At 40.6% G+C, this 18,132-nt stretch overlaps 2 protein-coding genes across 3 annotated transcripts in view; one reads left to right on the plus strand and one right to left on the minus strand.

The window, feature by feature from the left end:
• Window positions 1-18,132, plus strand: part of CENPP (centromere protein P) — a 228,222-nt gene that overhangs the window by 83,953 nt on the left and 126,137 nt on the right. The gene's annotated exons all lie outside the window — the stretch shown is intronic.
• Window positions 9,763-17,421, minus strand: OMD (osteomodulin). The gene is made up of 3 exons (XM_028093070.2): window positions 17,340-17,421; window positions 11,085-12,038; window positions 9,763-10,091 (listed from the first exon to the last, which is right to left on the minus strand). The coding sequence occupies exons 2-3, from the start codon at window positions 12,022-12,024 to the stop codon at window positions 9,763-9,765; spliced, it is 1,269 nt and encodes a 422-aa protein (XP_027948871.1). The 5' UTR covers window positions 12,025-12,038; window positions 17,340-17,421.

The following is an 18,132-nucleotide window of genomic DNA, read 5'->3' on the forward strand; positions in this document are numbered from 1 at the left end:
TTAATATTATTTGTGAAGATGACATAGCTTTAAGGTCATGCTTTTTATTTTAATGCTTTCCCAGGAGATAAAACGTATGCTTTTTCAACAAAATAAAAGACCAAACCAAAGTCTAGTCTGTGCTCTTAATTTTACGAGGGGTAAAAGTATTGCTCCAGTACCATAATTAGCATATAGCCAAGACATTTCCAATGTAAAACTTAGTTTTAGCATAAATTATCTTGCAGTTTAATCATTTGCCCCCCCTTTATTTTAGTTACATATGATAAATATCCAAGTCTGATAAATCAGCTTTTAAAAAACACGTTTGATTTGTAATTTGGAGTTTGATGGTAAAAGTTACATTTGCTAAATTAAGGAAACTATAAAATTTTTTTTGTAAGGGATTTTAAAAGTTTAAATGGTATTTTATTTTATTTTTTAATTTTTTTAATTTTTTAAAATTTTTATTTACTTAACAGAGAGAGAGACAGCGAGAGAGGGAACATAAGCAGGGGGAGTGGGAGAGGGAGAAGCAGGCTTCCCGCGGAGCAGGGAGCCCGATGCGGGGCTCGATCCCAGGACTCTGGGATCATGACCTGAGCTGAAGGCAGACGCTTAACGACTGAGCTACCCAGGCGCCCCTAAATGGTATTTTAGATAACTATATGACCATCGTAAAGATTCACTTTCATTTTACCACTCTTTGGTGCACTCAGCACTCAAGGTAACATTTTTTTCTCTAAACTAAAAATCCAATAAATATAGGTATGGATAAATATTTTATTACAAAACAGAAAAGAATACCAATTTGTTCTCTTTTCTATTCAAAATTGTAGGGTCTTTCAAATTAAAGCTTGGAAAAACTAAGATGTGAATGCTCATGATTTTATTTGAATGTGAATTATTTTACATTTACTTGTGATATTCTCTGGTTTTGGCTGATATAAATTGTCAGTTTTATGGCTTTAAGGATACAATAAAAACTTTAGCGTCTTTGCACATATCTAAGAATGAAACAGCAAATACTGATTTGTTTCGCACAGCGTGGCAGGTTTGTTGAGAAGTGAACAGGATAGATGTTAAATGTCAGATTTAGAGAGTCCTAAAGATTGGGTGTTTTACTAATGACCCACAGTGTGATCCTTTGTAACTTTCATAGAAAATTATACTGTGAAGTATAATGTCTTTCCTTGGGAAGTCATGGCCAGTGAATACAGTTTTATTGGCGTTCATCCATGGAGTAAGTTTTCTGGACACCAGTTTTCTGCCAGAAGTGCAGATAGATGCACTCAGATTCCTAAACTCCATTTTTCCCCTGGAGTACTTCCCTGGTTAGTGTTGATCTTGAACAAGTTAACGTCTGTGGACCTCAGTGTCTTTATCTGTTGTGCTAGAATCTAGTCAGTACAGAGCTTTTCAGCCTCAGCGCTATTGAAATCTTGGAGCAGACCATTCTTTGTGGTGGGGGCTGCCCTGTGCACTGTAGGGCATTGTGCAGCATCCCCGCTCTCTGCGCACTAGACGCCAGTAGCATTCCTCCAACCCTCACCCCCGTCAGCCATGACAACCAGTATTTTCTCAAGACGTGGTCCCTTTGAATGACCAAGCACATACTTCTTACAAATCACAGTACGGCATCCATCCCTTAGTCCTTGAATGGGGATCCCTCACAGCCAGACAATGATAAAGGTTGAGAGATGATGGTGCACGACAGAATCCCATTCAGTTACTAATAACTGTTCAGTCCATCATCAGATCTTAGGAAAATGTCTCCCAGGGCCAGGCCACTCAGGTTTGCAGGCTGCTGTGCATTCTTGTCAGGTGCTAAAAGTGGGGGTGGTTTCAGTAACGTCAGGCTTTACCCTTTCAGGTGTCTGAATAATAATCGAGCTACTCTGAGCCTCTCTTGAGGCATCAGTGTAATACTGGATTTCCCTCATTACATCATCTGCTACGTTTTGTTCTCTGCATTTGTACCCAGACCTCCCCATCTCAGGAAGGGGGGTCAAGTCCGGCCACGGTGCCGGTCTGGGTACAGGCAGCAGTGCGAGTGCAGCGAGTCCAACTACCTCAGTCCACTTCTGTTCAGGTGAGTTACACAGATGCAGAACTGGAGGTGCATCTTTGCCACCAGGCAGGGTGGCTGCCCTCACTGTTAGCCCCACTTTTGCCGGGCGACCCCTGGAAGTTCTGACAGAAAGGCTGGAAACATGGAATTGTCCCTGCTTCCAGCCCTTGTAGTTGCAGCCCTGGTCCCCTGACCGCTGCATCCATTGGTGATGTGGGGAAGAAAGACCACTGCCCCTTTCTCCCCCGCTTTCCCAGACCCGCGAGAAACACAGGACTATATCCACTGGGGACGCTCCTCCAGCCCCACTCATGTTCACGTGGAGTGTGAGCATACTTGTGAAGGCTTGTAAGCCAGCCCTTCATATTTTGATCTCCCCCTGTTTTAGACAACCAGTGTTTTAATTACTCATTCCAGTTCTCTATAAAACTGTTTCTGTAAGCTATTTCTCTCTGCTGGTTGTTGGACATTATGTGAGTTCTTTGGTCTGAGGAGATGACAGTTGGCTGGGGAATATCTTCTTTCCTGGTTTTCTGTATCTCTCTGAGCCTTTGCATCTATCACCAGGTCAGCAAAGCCCAGGCCAGAGTCAGTAGCTCTTCCTGTCAGGACCCCTTTGTAGCCCCCAGGGCTACCACATGAGTCTGCGTTGCCAGCCACGTTCAAGACCATGGTCTCTGCCACACGGCCACCTATAGTCTCTGTCTCTCTTGTTGCCAGAACAGATCATATTGGCATTTTGTACCTCAGAGGGTGCAAGAGATTCTAGCTTCAGCCCATCTCCACACCGCTGCAGTCCCCCACACTCACTCGTTTCGTGGGCCCAGGCGGCCGTCTCTAGGGAGTGTGTGGGGATAGATGCATGTCAGATCCACTCATCTTCTAAAACTGGAAGGCACGTTTTCTGGTGGGTTATTGACATACCCACAATTAATTTCCATAAGACTGTGCCCCATATGGACATTGCTTTAATAGGCCAAGATCCCATTACTGTCCTGCTGATCATATGGCTGGGCTATTGGCGACTGCCCATGAGTCAGTAAAAACCCACACACAGGGGCTGTTAACATTGTTCCGTTCATCCATCGCTGCTAGGAAAACAGCATACGGTTCAGCGCACCATGCTGATGTGTTTTTGTATTCTTCAGTCAGAGTGGTGGCCTTCCAGACAGGATGTTGTCCATTCACCTTGGAACTGCTCTCCATAAACCAGGCAGTTCTTTGTTGTTGGTAGAGAGCTGTCCGTAGGGCACTGTCCATATGAAAATAGAGTCCAGCAGCCCCTTGCACAGCTCCAGAATCACTCCCGGGGGAGGGGGGCGGTCCCTGCTCATAAAAAGCTCCTCCTCACATTCCCCAGGCACTGCCATCCCCATTAGGGAGTTCCTCAAGCATCATCCTAGACATGGCATTTCAGGTTTCAAGACCCTTTTATGTCCTTCAGCCCTAGGGGTGGCTTCAATTAATAATGTCCAACAGCAAGGTAGTAAAGCCCCTCAAATATTAATTCTCTTGTCCAGAGTTCCTGCGGTCAGCACTGGGAGGCGCTCACAGGCTCTTGCCATAGGCCCCATTCTAGGCTCCACAAAGGGCCATTGCGCAGAGAATTGTCTACCAGCACTCCAGCTTTGGAAGTTCCAAACACTTAGGTTTACCAGTTTATTAAAGATTGTGACAAAGGATCTGAATCCACAGCGAGTTGAAGAGATGCATAGTGCAGTGTCTAGGAAAGGCACAAAGCTTCAGGTGCACCCCAATTCTAGCATCTCCTCCAGTTCAACTGGAAGCCCCCCTAAACCAGTCCTGGGTTTTTATGGAGGCTTCTTTATGTAGTCCTAGTTGACTATGTCATTGGCCACTGGGGGATTCAGCCTCTAGCCCCTCTCCCTCCCCCAAGATTGCAGGTGGCCTTGGGACTGAAAACTTGATCTTCCTGGCAGCCAGTGCGGGGGGGGGGGGGGGGGGGGGGGGGGGGTCCCTTAAAGTCATCTGCATTAATATAACAAAAGACACCTTAATCACTCTCTAAGCTTAGGAAATTCCAGGGGTTTTTGGGAATTGTGAGGCTGGAACCATGAATGTGAAGACCCAATATATCTTTTTTATAAATCACAGTATCGCACCCTGGAGGGCAAAATTACCACCACTGAGAATCATTGAGTTACTAGATATTTATAGTCCCTTTTAGGCAATATTCTAGGATTTTATGGGAAGTCTATGATTTGATCTCCATCTCAAACCTTTTATGCCCGAAGCCTAGTCATGTGGTCAGGTGAGATAAAGTGAGAACCCAAGTATTTACCAGACCAAAGGGTGAACTTTAATGGGGTTAGGAGTTATGACCTGATGTGAGGAAGCATTCATGTTAAAAACTTACTGTACTTGTGAGTTTTTCCAAGTAGTACCTAAATCCCCATGTAGTAAATTCACAGCCTAACTAAGCCTGTAAAGTAATATAAGTTCCACGTAATTTCTATGAGACTGTGATATTTACTTGCTAGGCATAGTTCTATTTATTTAGGAATTTGGAACATATGAGAAACTTTAGGGTTGTTTTTAGCTGTTATGGTTTAATTTTGTTTCCAGCTGCTGTTATACTTTATTTCCAAGAATTAGGGGAAAAAAAATGGATTTGGAATCAGGAAACCAGGGTTTTAGTTCTAGCCGTCGTTTGGGTCCTGTGAATTCTTTGCACCAGTAACAGTATACAGGAGAGACTAGGTTTATTTCTTCTGTTTTTCCCCCTTGCAGTTGGTTAAGTGTGTTACATGATATGCACACATCTGCACTTTATTTAGTGGGCCCAACCAGAGGAATAAAGGGAAAATGTAGAGTGTTTCAGGTAATATGTAAGTATAAGGTAAACATTCTCAACCAGTTTTATTGTGAGCAAATTTATGAAATAGACTTTATTTTTATATCCTTTCTAAAAGCTAATCATATATTATGCTTTTGTTTGTTAACTAAACCTGATGGGGTTTTGGAATATAGGTGAGGTTCAGTGGGGTGGAGTCTGGAACCCACAACTAAGAATTCTTGAGATATCTTTGGTGCAAAATGGTGGTTTATTAAAGCATGGGACAGGACCTGAGGACAGGACCAGAAAGAGCTGCTGCCCCTGGGGTTGTGAGGAGTGGCTGATTATATACTATTGGGTTGGGGGTAGTTAGCAAAAAGGGAGGTTTCCAAAGAACTTTCATATGCTAAAGAGGACCTACAAGATACCAGAGGCCTTGCCATTGTCAAGTTGAGGTTGTTTACCCCTCTAGTAAGGCATTGACATTAAGATAGTTTGGAACTTCCTGGAGGAACATTAAACTCTGTCCACTTCAGTTATCTCTCAATGGGCTGCAGGGTGTAAGGGCATTTAATTGTATCTACATTTCCTTCTGGAAGCTAGGTTATTGATGATAGGAATGCTTTGTTCTTGTAGATTGCTAAGACATTTGTAAACTGAGGGAGACTCCTGTCTTGTAGGATAGTGATCTCTGTAAGTTAACTATTTTTCCTTTAGGGCAGCCAGGCGTGCCAGAGGAATGTCACATATATCCCATGGCGGGGGGAGGGGGGGGAGTTGTGGGGTGTCAGCTTCTGCTTTGTCCTCAGCTTGCCTTCTGTTCCCTCATCAAACCTGGTTCATGGAGTGATTTGGATTCATTTGTCAGTGGTCACAGATACAGTTCAGCCTAGTAGCTAACTAATACTTTTAAGCGTAATGAGAAAATAGATGAATTTTCATTTTTTCCCGTGCTGTAAATATCAGAAGAACTGGTTTTGTCTGTAGTTGTAGATAATTTTGCAGTCTTGATGTGCTCCTTAAAGAAGTACTTGCTTTATTCTTCAATTTCTCTTAAGGAAAGCATTGGGTTTCATTTTGTTTTTTAATGAGAAATACTTGGGATGGGTATGAGTTCCTCAGGGCCATTTTCAAGTAGCAAAAGATGGTTGTTAACCTGCCTCCTCATTGGGCCCTGCAGCTGGGTGACTCATTTACATACACACCCCTTTGGAGGGAGGAGCCAGAGCAGAGTTGACCCCTTCCAATTAGGCTGGAGGAGCTACTCTTACCAGAGGAACCAGGGCACAGTGCCCAGGGAGGGGGTGGAGGGAACTCTGTTCCCCGCCCTGGCAGGCTGTCTAAGGGTGCTCTGGAAAGCTGAACTAGCAAATAGTGACCTGGAGTATGTTTGTTTGGGGTGTAGGATGTAAGTACCTTCTACTCTCTCCCTAAGAAAACCTTTAGTAAAATCTCTCTTGTTCACTCATCTTTTGTACGAATAGAATCTTGGAAGGAACCACGAAGATGCCGGTTCCTTTCTAGGGTCCCTGAGAACACACCTAGGTCTGACATTTGGGGGCACACAGATCTAGCAGGCTGCTAGGCTGGCCGTGCCGAAGTACTAGTTACTGCTTGTTGGGTACCTGAAACTGGCATGCATTTTGTTCATTGCTCTGTTACATAGACGAATTCTCTTTATTCTTTTAGTAGCCCTAGGAGAACCAGCTTCCTTGTAGGAATGCAGGAAGGGGAGCTTCAGAGTTCCAGATCTTACTCTGGCATCTGGCTTAGGAGTCTCAAGTCTGGCTTCTGCCAGGGCTTAATCAGATTTCACGTTCCTTGTTTCCAATTGCTAAATTGTGCAGTTTTATTCTTTTTTTTTTTTAAGATTTTATTTATTCATTTTCAAGAAAGACAGAGAGACAACAAGCAGGGGGAGAGGCAGAGGGAGAGGGAGAAGCAGACTCCCCGCTGAGCGGGGAGCCCGATGTGGGACTCGATCCCAGGACCCTGGGATCATGACCTGAGCCGAAGGCAGACGCTTAACCATCTGAGCCACCCAGGCGCCCCTGTGCAGTTTTATTCTTAACAAAGCCTGTTCTCTGGGGATTTTAAAAAATCACTTTAGGAGGATGAAAGGATAGAAGCTCCAGAATTCTGAAAATTGGAGGGTTTTTTGTTTTTTAAACTGTGCAAGAAGAGAAAGAAGTAGTGACCATGTCTTTATATTCATCTCACCTCGGGAGCTTGTGTCTCCACTCCTGCCAATCAGTTCCTGCTCCCACATCAAGGTACCACCTCTTCTGGAGACCTGGAGCTACTTCACTGCGTCCTGACTAGACATAAAGTGCAGATATCTATCTGTGCTCCCATAGTCTTTTCATAGTTACTGCCATGTTAGCATTGTGTTTCTTTCTTCCTTGTGTTAGAATGAGTTGATCTTATTTTCTTCGTTAAGTTTTTTATTAACAGCTTTATTGAGACAATTCACACCTCATACAGTTCACCATTTTAAAATCTACGACTCAATAATTTTTAGTATTTTTAGATTTGTACAGCCATCACCACAATCAGTTTTAGAACATTTTTATTCCCTCAAAAACAGACCCTCTGCTCATTAACAGTCACTCCCCACTTTCCCTCTCTTCCCCTCCCGCAGCCCCAGGCAACCAGGAATCTTTCTCTTTTTATAGATTTGTGTGTTCTGGGCATTTCATTTAAATGGAGTCATACTATGCGCAGTCTTCTGTGACTGAGTTTTCACCTCGTGAGATGTTTTCCTGGTTCATCTATTTGGTAGCATGACATATCAGTACTTCATTTCTTCTCTTGGCTGAATAATATTCCGTTGTGTATGTATACCACATTTTAATTATCCATTCATCAGCTGATGGACATTTGGGTGCTTTCCACTTTTTGGCTCCTAATGGATAGTGCTGCTCTGAACATTTGTTTACATGTTTCTGTGTGAACATATGTGTTTAGTTCTCTTGAGTATGTATCTAGGAGTGGAATTGCTGCATCATAAGTGACCCTAAATTTTGAACTGCCAGACTGCTTTCCAAAACAGCTTCACCATTGGACATCCCACCAGCAGCATATGAGAGCCCTACTTTCGCTGCCTCCTTGCTAATAACATCTGTTCTGTGTCTGTCTTTTGGTTCTAGCCATCCCAGTGAGTGTGAAAGGGTCTCTTATTAGGGTTTTCATTGGTGTTTCCCTGATGGCTTCTCATTAGATTTTAAATTGTTTTGGGTTAGAGATAGTTGTATCTTTTTTATCTCTTGAAATACCCGTAGTATTTTCCAGTATTAGCTCATAATATTTAAATTTATAAGCCTATTTTTAAGAATTTCAATAAAGGGGGAGGTAGTCCTTAAATTTTCTCCCTCCCTTCCTTTTTTTTTTCTTTAACCTCTGTTGAAAGTGTGCTTTGTCCACATTACTAGCGTTTTGCTCTGCTACCCTCACCCTTGTAACTTGAGATGCCAAGGATGCGCGTACATTCTGTTTCTTGCCCTTATTGCTAAGTCCTACACACCAAATGCCGTGATGAATGTTAATTAAATGAATGAATGGAGTGTTGTTTGTGTTCATTCTGAATTGCTGAGCTTGTCCTTGGGGTCAGGTAGGTGTTTTGTTTCTGCTAATGCTAATAACTTACTCAAAGAAATAAAGAGCGTTAGGGGCTTCATTTTACACTTTATCTCCAGCAAAATAAAGACTCACCAGTTGAAAACTCTTACGGTAAAGTTTTACTTGTCTGGTCCTGGCCTGTAGTCCACATTGTTAATGTTTATTGTTTGGGTTCCCTGTGTAGGTCGCCCCATCCCTCTTCCTCATCTGAGGAACTCTGAATGTCAGCTGATAAGTCAGGAGAGCTCATCACAGAACTTCCATCACCTTCATTACAAGGCATACTTAAAATACTTCAAAATGATAGATTAAATAATAGGTGCATCTAAGGTTTTAAAGAAGATATCAAAGCTTGTCCAAATTATAAAGGAACTCTATTCAACTTTAGCACTAATTAAATAAATACTGGCTGGTACATATATATGTTTCTACTATATCGTGCTAGGAAAATGGAAGTGTTTTAATAAAGCTGGTATATTGTTGTGTGCTAAATTAACCTTGTGAGCAAAGCAGTTATTTATTAGCAAATCTCTATGTAACTACAACAACAAAAAACTTTCCCTAGTGAGTTTACTATAAAAACATTTATCTCAGTTAAAATCGTTTTGAACAATGGCTGAAATCTGCTAAAATATGGATTGTGATGAGACAATTTGGTGGTTTTTAGTTACCCAAATACAGGTTTTAGATTTTGTTGTTTTGGTGCTCTGAGAGAAATACAAAGACCTACTGATTTCATGAAACTACAAGTCTTGGATCCTTAGCAGAATGACCTCTTTTGAAAATCAGAAGCATCCTCTGTTGCTCTCAGTGGTAGGTGGGGATGGTGGATGGGAGGTGGATGTCATGGTGATAAGATTTCACATACAAGTGTGAAAGCTTTTCTGGAGATCAGGTCAAAGAAAATAATTGACTCCTAAGTGAATGGCTGCGCGTTACAGGAACGTAAGCCTGGGCATCTCAGCCCTGACCTCCTCTAGTTCTTGGCTTCTAGCGCTGCTGCTTTCATCACTCTTAGAACAGTTAATATCACTAGCGATGGCATACTTGCTTTTTTCCTCAGCTTGATAATACTTTATGTTTAAAGTTTAGTTTTTCATTCCCACTTGTTATTCTAATTTATATTTCTAAAGACATATCATTTTAAGTAAGTTTGAATCCTATGTAATGATGCAAATGTTAACAATTTAAATTCAGTCTGATCTTATACATGATTCTAGATACATTACTGTTAGCCTTCCGTGTTTAATTAAATTAATATTGAATAATAATATTGTATAAAATCGTAAATGTATACCTATATTGTTTCTTGCCATTCTTGACTTCCATAGTAGTGAGGGTCAGTGTTTTCTTCTGTTGCTTCTTGTTCTGGACTTTCTTGGTGATCATCATGTTCTTCACTATCAGCATCATCCTGAAATCTCCTGAAAACTTGGGTCTTCAGTTGTATTGTTTGACCATTAGTGCTTCTTTGCTCACCATAATAAATAGTGTGTATATGAGGGAAGCAGAGGGAAACATATGAGCTTATTGGCTCTTTTAGCTTATTTTGGTCCATACGAATGTACGTTAAGTGGTGGTAATGCAGTGGGTCAACAGATGGACACATCACTGTAACATTGATATCTGAAAAATACAAATTAAAGATTAATCCTGCTGCATTACATCTAGAATCCTACATTGGATTTTATTAAAATATGAGATACAGTCTTATTAAAATACTTATAGGTAGAATTAGGTTTAATTGGTTTTTACAGTAATCAAATAATAAATTGAAGAAAATGAAACTACAGATGAGTTATATGTTCAAAGTAAATGATGGCTTTCAGAGCGCACCTGTCCTGATGAGCACCGGGTGATGTGTGGAAGTGCTGAGTCACTGCATTGTCCACCTGGGACTCACACAGCACTATGTGCTAACTATACTGGAATTAAAATAAAACATGATGGCTTTGTTGGCTATCTGTTTGTTACATAATAAATTCTTGGTAGAAATCTCAAAAAGAAAAAAGTAAAAATCACCTATAGTCCCAACTGCTCAGGATACTCCTATTTTTTCATATACTCTGCAGTACTACTTGTCAATGTTCAAGGTGATAACATTTATTAGAAAAGACTATAAAACTTAAAAAAAAAAAAGGAAAAGGCTATAAACTTGGATGCCTGGGTGGCTCAGACAGTTAAGCTCTCCTGCTTCCCCCTACTTGTGCTCACTCTCTCTCTGTGTCAAATAAATAAAATCTAAAAACAAAAAAAGAAAGAAAATAAAACTTTATAGCACACCTTCCTGAGGCCAGCTTTGACCATTTCCCTAGCTACTTCAAATCAACTATTTTTATGTAAAGCATAGATTTTTTTCAAAGATTGATTCTTTAAAAGGTCAGCATAGGGCACCTGGGTGGCTCAGTCTGGGCTCAGGTCATGATCCCAGGGTCCTCAGATTGAGTCCTGCATTGGGCTCTCTGCTTGGCGGGGAGTCTGCTTCTCTCTCTCTCCTCCCCACTCATGCTCACTCTCGCTGTCTCTCTCTCTCAAATAAATAAAAATCTTCAAAAACATTTTAAAAGGTCAACATACTATTCTTTTGGTCTTTAAAAAAGATAATGAAATTTTACGTACTTTCAATTTCATTATTTTCTAAGTATAGGTGTTGTAAATTTCTTGGAATATAGAATGCTTGCTTCAGTTTGTTGTGTCCAACATTGAGCTCTATAAGGTTGGAAAGATTAAAAATGTTATATGGGATGTCTTGTAGTTTGTTGTGTGACATTCGTAGAGCCTGAAGTTTGGGAAGTTCATTGAAGTAATTTTCTGGTATAGAAGAAATTGAATTATTTTCTAAAGACAGGTACATAAGCGAAGAAGGCAGACCAGGAGGCATTGATTCTAATCTGTTATTACATAGGTTGAGCTGCATTAATTTTTCCATTTTGGCAAGTATCTTTTCTTGTAACATGGAATCCTCAAGATGATTATAACAGAGATCAAGCATTGTCAAGTTTACTAGCCCATCCATGGCATTCGTCTGCAACCTGGAGATCTCATTGTAGCCAAGAAGAAGTCTTTCCAAAGACTTAGGGAGAGGAAATGGAAATTCTTCTAGATTGTTATGCTGTAGGTGAAGTTGTAGTAGATTTGACAATTTAGCAAACACACCATGATCAATCTTTTGAGATGTAATTTTGTTGTGGCTGAGGTTGATTTCCTTAAGATGAGTTGCATTGATGAATGAATCTGCAGTCACAGCCTCAATTTCATTGAACTGAAGGTAGACCTGCTGTCTGTGTGCTGGGACACGCGGGATAGTCTTGAGTTTGCGATTTTCACAGTGCATTGGTGATGGAAAGTCGGGTGGACAGAAGCATTCAGTGGCACAGCCTAACACATGCTGGTGGAAAGGAGCTTGAAAGTCCTCATTTGGATGAAATTGGAATTCTGGTTGGTAGACATCATCTGGGTCTTGATCATAATCTTCATCCCATTGATAATTTTCATATTGGCAATATACTTTGACTCCAAAAAAGAGGAAAAGGACACATGCTGGACTTAAAAAGCCCATGTTCTTTTTTTGTCCTATTACAAGGAGGAAGCAAATATATTGTGGGAGAAGTGAGTAAATCCTAGAGTAATTTTTCTGTAATTAACAGTTACTTAAAATGCATAATATCTATATCTGTATTGAAATATATAAAAGAATGTCCAGAATAAATGGGCAATGCTCAAACCAAAATTAATGTTTAAGTACCAATAAGATGGTATTAAAAAAAAAAGTCACGTTTTGCATTGAACCAGACTATATACCCATCTTTGAAGAGAATCCTAGTTTGTCTTGCTTACTATAGATTTACAGTGATAACTTGACCTCTCTCAACCCCAAAGCTGGGTACTCCCTCCACTAAAAATGCTGAGTGTTCACTAACTATTTGGTCCCTTCAGTGATGGTCATTACCTATGAGAGGAGACATTCTCGGTCCTAGTTAATATTAACACACATTTTCCCACTACAGCTTCTGTTTGTCGATGTTCTTTTCTGCCCTTGGAAAAGCATGAAACATTCCCTTTTATGTAAGAGCTTGAGATATTAAAAATAGCGATCATCTTTCTTCTTAGTGTTTCTGTCCAAGCCTAACCATGACTTCAGATTTTCCCCAATGAAACTGTTTCCGGAATCCAATTATTTTGTCTCTGACTCCACTTGAATAACTGCCTCAAATCCCAAATACACACAATATTTACTGTCTACAGACTTTTAGCTTCTAATAGGTTATTCTATACAGTTTTCTTTCTTTACATTAATATTTTTGAGTTAAGTCCTAGAAAAACAGATACTGAGAATGTATTGTCTTGTCTCTCAGGAGATGAGGTCTGGTGGAGAATCAGAAAGACAGGCACAGTACAGGGAGTAGGAGGGTGTGTAAGGGGTACGATTTAAAGAGGGGGGCACTCAGCTTGAGAAAGACCGTTAACTTGAAGTTGTGAGTGGTGGATGGTGCACTGGACGAGGAGCCTGAAGACCTTTACTTCCCACCTGTCACTTAGGATGGTCAAACCACTTAACATGTCTGCCTCTTGCCTCATCAAGAAAATGAGAAATGTAATTGCTTGCCTGCTTACCTCAACTGGTGGTTGTGACAGTCACGGGAGATATGCATGTAAAAGTTCTTTGCAGATTAGAAAGTGATCCAGATGGAATAAGTTTGTTATTTAGGTAAAGGTTAAAAGGGGGAAAAAAAAAGAATCATACCTCTTTGATTCTGAGGCTATTTTTCTCTACCTCTCTCATTCAGGGTTTCATGAGAATTAATGTAACATGTCCTTGTGTGTCTTGAACTGACTGATCTCTATTCCATTAGCCATTAGAGTAGTACAAGCTATTTTTCATCATTGGGATAACTGAAAAAATATTTATCTAAATCATTGTCTGTGACAGACCCCATTTGAGAAAGTCTGCCCTAGAGCCTAACATCTTAGATTCTTGTTTATTTTCTTGTCAGAAACTAAAAAATGTGTAGAATGTAATTATGTGTTAATGTGGGATTTGGAATCGATATTTGAGTAGAGTCAGGGACCCTTGGATCTTTTCTTCCCTCCCGTGCGCCCAGAGCATGGGCCTTGTTACCAGCGTGCAGCTCTTTCACACCCTGACCTGTGTTTATAACTTAATCTACATAGTAGCTCCAGCTGTAGTAATTCCTCAGTTTCACTGGGACCTAAATATGTGGACCCCACTGTGTTTTCACTGCCCCCCATTTGTACCTCCCAGTGCACTCAGTTCCTCTCAGTGGCCTGGACCCCACAGCCCATCACTATTGTCACTTATTTGCACAGGCCCCAGACCCTCTTGCCCTTTTTATCTTTATACTCTATCAGTAAACTCCAACCCTGTTCCTTCAGTTGTCTGTCTACATGCAGCCTGACTCACACAGCAGACTAAGAGAAAACAGACCACGCCAGCTGGTCTCACTTTAAATTCATGACCACTCATTGCTGCTCAAGGACATGTCCTTACTGCATTCCTTTTCCCTTGCTTTTAGACAAGCCTCCGAAGCCTTATTCCCCACCAGTTGGGATGATGACCATGCTGCTGCTGCCCTTTTTTTTTTTTTGACCAAGAAGATAGGACCAAACAAAACGATGATTGACTCATATATATGTTTTGTTATATTTAATCTCATCCCTACCAACAGAATATATCAAAATAGCAATGGTTTGATCTTTTAAAACAACCTGTGATTTTGAAACTCATAGTTTTCTTATACAAATCTAAGTAGACTACATGCATTGTTCCTTTAGTATCCGTGAGATTCATGGAGGATGTGACATTTGAACTAGGCTTTGAAGGAGTATTAGGGTTCTCATAGAGGAGGACTGGGAAGATTTCCAGATAGAAGAGATGAGCAAAACATGTAAGCAACAAAGAGTAGGGTGTTTGGAAATTAGTGGTTAGCTGTTGAAGGAGCAAAATAAGACTGTCACAGCTAATCTGGACCAGAATCTAGAGGTCCTGAATTCTGACCTGTGGAATCTGCACTCCTGCACCTAATTTAATTCATTAAGGTAGTTGAGCCATGATCTTCGCACTGCATTGGTCGTGGGTGAAGTAGGAGAAAATCCTGGAGGGAGTGTGGTCTCACCCCAAAGGACAGTAACCTTCAGTACTGGCTAACCCAGCATGCCGGGAAGCTCTCATTGGGTCTGCTGCCTTAGTGAACTGTACTAGACGTTGTGTGTGAACATGGCTAGTCAACTACCTTACAAGTAGTTAGTTTGGTTGAGTTATTTCAGTTAATGGACTGCAGTTACTTCTGGGGGTGAGGTATTGTATTTGGTGGGGAACACAGAGATGAAGATGTGAAGATGTGGTCCTCTCTGTAAAGAGTGGGTCTTTGCTTTTCACTGCCCTTCATTTGTACCTCCCAGTGCACTCAGTTCCTCTCAGTGTCCTGGACCCCACAGCCCATCACTATTGTCACTTATTTGCACAGGCCCCAGACCCTCTGCCCTTTTTATCTTTATACTCTGTCAGTATGGGAGAGACCCAACATGGCAAACCATATTCTCAGACAAATAAGGTTTACCACCGGGACCCCAGTGCCATGGGTTCAGTGGCTTAACCCTGCTTGGGGCAGACAGGGAAGTCTTTGTAGTATCATTTGGTCCAGATCTTGGGAGATTAGCAGGAATGGGTATAAAACATCCTATACATTTTACTCACTAGTTGATAATATTTTATGTGTTAAATTTGTAGTATTTATGGTACCATTATAGTGGAGCATATTAACTTTTTAAACTACATGTCCTACTTCACTTCAGTCTCACTGCACCACGGGGTTCCACTATAAGGTTGCTATGTCTCACAAAGGCATGCGTAGAAACAGAAGGATGGAGACCTACAGCTGCAGGGGTGGGGGGGTGGTTAGACATGGAGAGAGTCTCGGAAGCTGACTGTTACACAGATGAACTCTGAAATGAGCATTGCTTATCAGAGCTCTGAATTTCATCCTTGTATTAAGAACAGTAGCAATAATCGATTAGTAACCTTACATTTGAGAATGAAAGTCATGACTCTATTCAACAATTATGAGAAAGTATTGGGGGAAAAGGAGACCTGGGTGATACTTTTGATCCTGCACTTAAGTGCATCCCTTTGACTTGGGATCGAGACCTCATTATGGGAGTCTCCCTGAAAATAAAGGGATTCTTTAGTGTTGGCCGCTCTTGGTCTTCCTGGCCACCTATGAAGACAGGCTTTCCCTAAGGACAGTTTCTCTTGTGAATCATCCCCTGAGGACCTTGGCTTTGCCGCCCAGCCTGATCCCACTTCCTTTGACTAAGTCCAGTTTTCTGGTCTGAAATCAACCCTGTGTCCATCCCCAGGCCCATTGTTTCCTATTCGTCAGTCTCCAGCTTCACCCCTGGTGAGTTTCCCTGTTGTAATGACCTCTTCTTCTTATCCAAACTTTCCATTCAACTGATTTCTTCCCAGCCATTTGCAAAGCACATTTTTATTACTTCTGCCTTTCATGGTCCGCAGTGTATGCCTCATTCTCTATAGGGTAGCTCCTAGCAAAACAGTACGCTCCCCGTCAGTCCTCCCACTTCCTGACCTGATTTCTGGCAGAGTCCGTACAATGCACAGCGTGTAGGCGCTCAGACGTTTGTTGAATGAGTGATTGGATTAATAAATGACAGATTACATCCTGTCATCAATGCTTGTCGCTACTAATGCTGATTATTTCTAGGCGTTATTTTGCCGCAGTGGTTTCTTTAAATGGACACAGTCACAGACGACATGGCTGTCCTCTCCTAGTGGTGTCCCCCATCACAGCACACTATTACCATTACAGAGTGATAGAAAAATAACAGATGTGAACAGGAATCTTTAAAGCAAAGGAAAATATATGTTACTGATTTTTAAAAATATCCATTAATGTGAATTTTTCATCTTATAGCTCTAAATGTTTCTATGTTGTAACATTTCTCTTAGTTGGGAATAAGCACTTGAGCCTTCATAAGGAAGTTCTAACTAAAATGAGAGCGAACTTTGTTCTGGAAAGTTTAAAATAATTGGAAAGCCTCGTTGCATTTTATTATTTTAAAGACTCAATTATTTTATGGATATGCCATAGAAACTCGGACATAAGAAACCAGAGTATTAGTATATGGACTCAGATTTCTTTCCGAAGCAGTTTTAAACTTAACTCTGTAAATAAAGTAAAGTAGTGTACATCCCTATCTTACACCCAGGGCCTAAGGAAGTAACACTCTTTTACTATTAAAAATATGAAAGTTTCAAAAATTATTTTTAGCCATAATACATTTAAATCTTAGTTAACTGGAACCCAAGAAACTGTTTCCTTTAGTACCAGATAGAGAACTCACATCTTCCCTTTCAGAAAGAGGCAAATGAAAGCAAAAACATGTTACTATCAGGGATTTGGTCAACAGAGAAATTTTAAGAAAATTTCTAGTGAAATCGGTACAAATATCCTTCTTCCCTACAAGCAGAATCTGTCACCCTGCCCAGATGTATGGCTCACAGGCATTTGCCACTTTTTGTCGTTTAAAGTTGAGAGTGAGAGAGGAGACAAAGTGATGCCATTAACGTAAGAATCTTTCATTCTGAATTGAAAAGAAATCTAAACAAAGATTTTTTATTGGGTAAATCTTAAATTAGAAAATTAAAATCACTATATTACTGCTTTCTCTGAATATTTTTACTAATCAAATTTTAATGTAGCTTTTATCAGATATTGCCTCCAAATATTGTGCTTTTATGATCTATTTTAATGTTAAACAAATCAAATATACTTAAAAGGTTTTAACAGTAGGAACAGTTTCTTAAAAAAATTGAAAATTATTTTATCATCATACCTGTTGAGTTTGCTTTAGTTTTCAGAGGTTGATGAATTTGCAAATCCTGTAAACTGATTCAGATATTCCTAAATTCTTTAACTGAGTCTCTTAAAAATCCACAGTAACTGTGTGTCCAGACAAGGCTGTCCTTGAATTACTGTAGCAATTTAAGCAAATATAATCTGCTTGGAAAACACTTGGGTTGAATTAAAATTATGTATTTCTTTTCATTATCCAAAACTTTGTGGATTCAAATTGAGATGCTTGTGCTGTTGGTCAGATTTATGTGGCTTACTTCCCTTTCTTTTCCCCTTAATTTTGGTTTGAGGTGTGGCAAGAATTTCCTCTAATATGAAAGGCAAACAGAACTAAATGAAACAGCATGTACTGATTACTGTTTTTATTTTCATTTTCATACCAAAGAATTCTCCAAATTAAGGTCGCCTGTAACTTGGAGCTCAGTGTCTCAGCAATTTAAGGTGGAATTCAAGAGTGGTCTTGAAATGTCCCTTGTCTGAAACCTCACATTCACACCAGGACTTTCCTTTATTGAAGACAAGCAACCAAGATTAGAAATATAGCTTGCACATCTAGTTTACCTTTTTTTTTTCTTTTTTAAGATTTTATTGATTTGAGAGAGAGAGAGCATGAGCAGGGGGAGGGGCAGAGGGAGAGGGAGAAGTAGGCTCCCCCTCTGAGCAGGGAAGCAAGGAGCCCAACTACACAGGGCTGGATCCTGGGACCCCAAGATCCTGACTTGAGCTGAAGGCGGTTCCTTACCGACTGAGCCACCCAGGCGCCCCTCTAGTTT

Source organism: Eumetopias jubatus, unplaced genomic scaffold (genome assembly GCF_037043125.1).
Source record: "Eumetopias jubatus isolate StellerSeaLion01/CBP00866 unplaced genomic scaffold, mEumJub1_p1.0 scaffold_15, whole genome shotgun sequence".
NCBI classification, from domain to species: domain Eukaryota; kingdom Metazoa; phylum Chordata; class Mammalia; order Carnivora; family Otariidae; genus Eumetopias; species Eumetopias jubatus.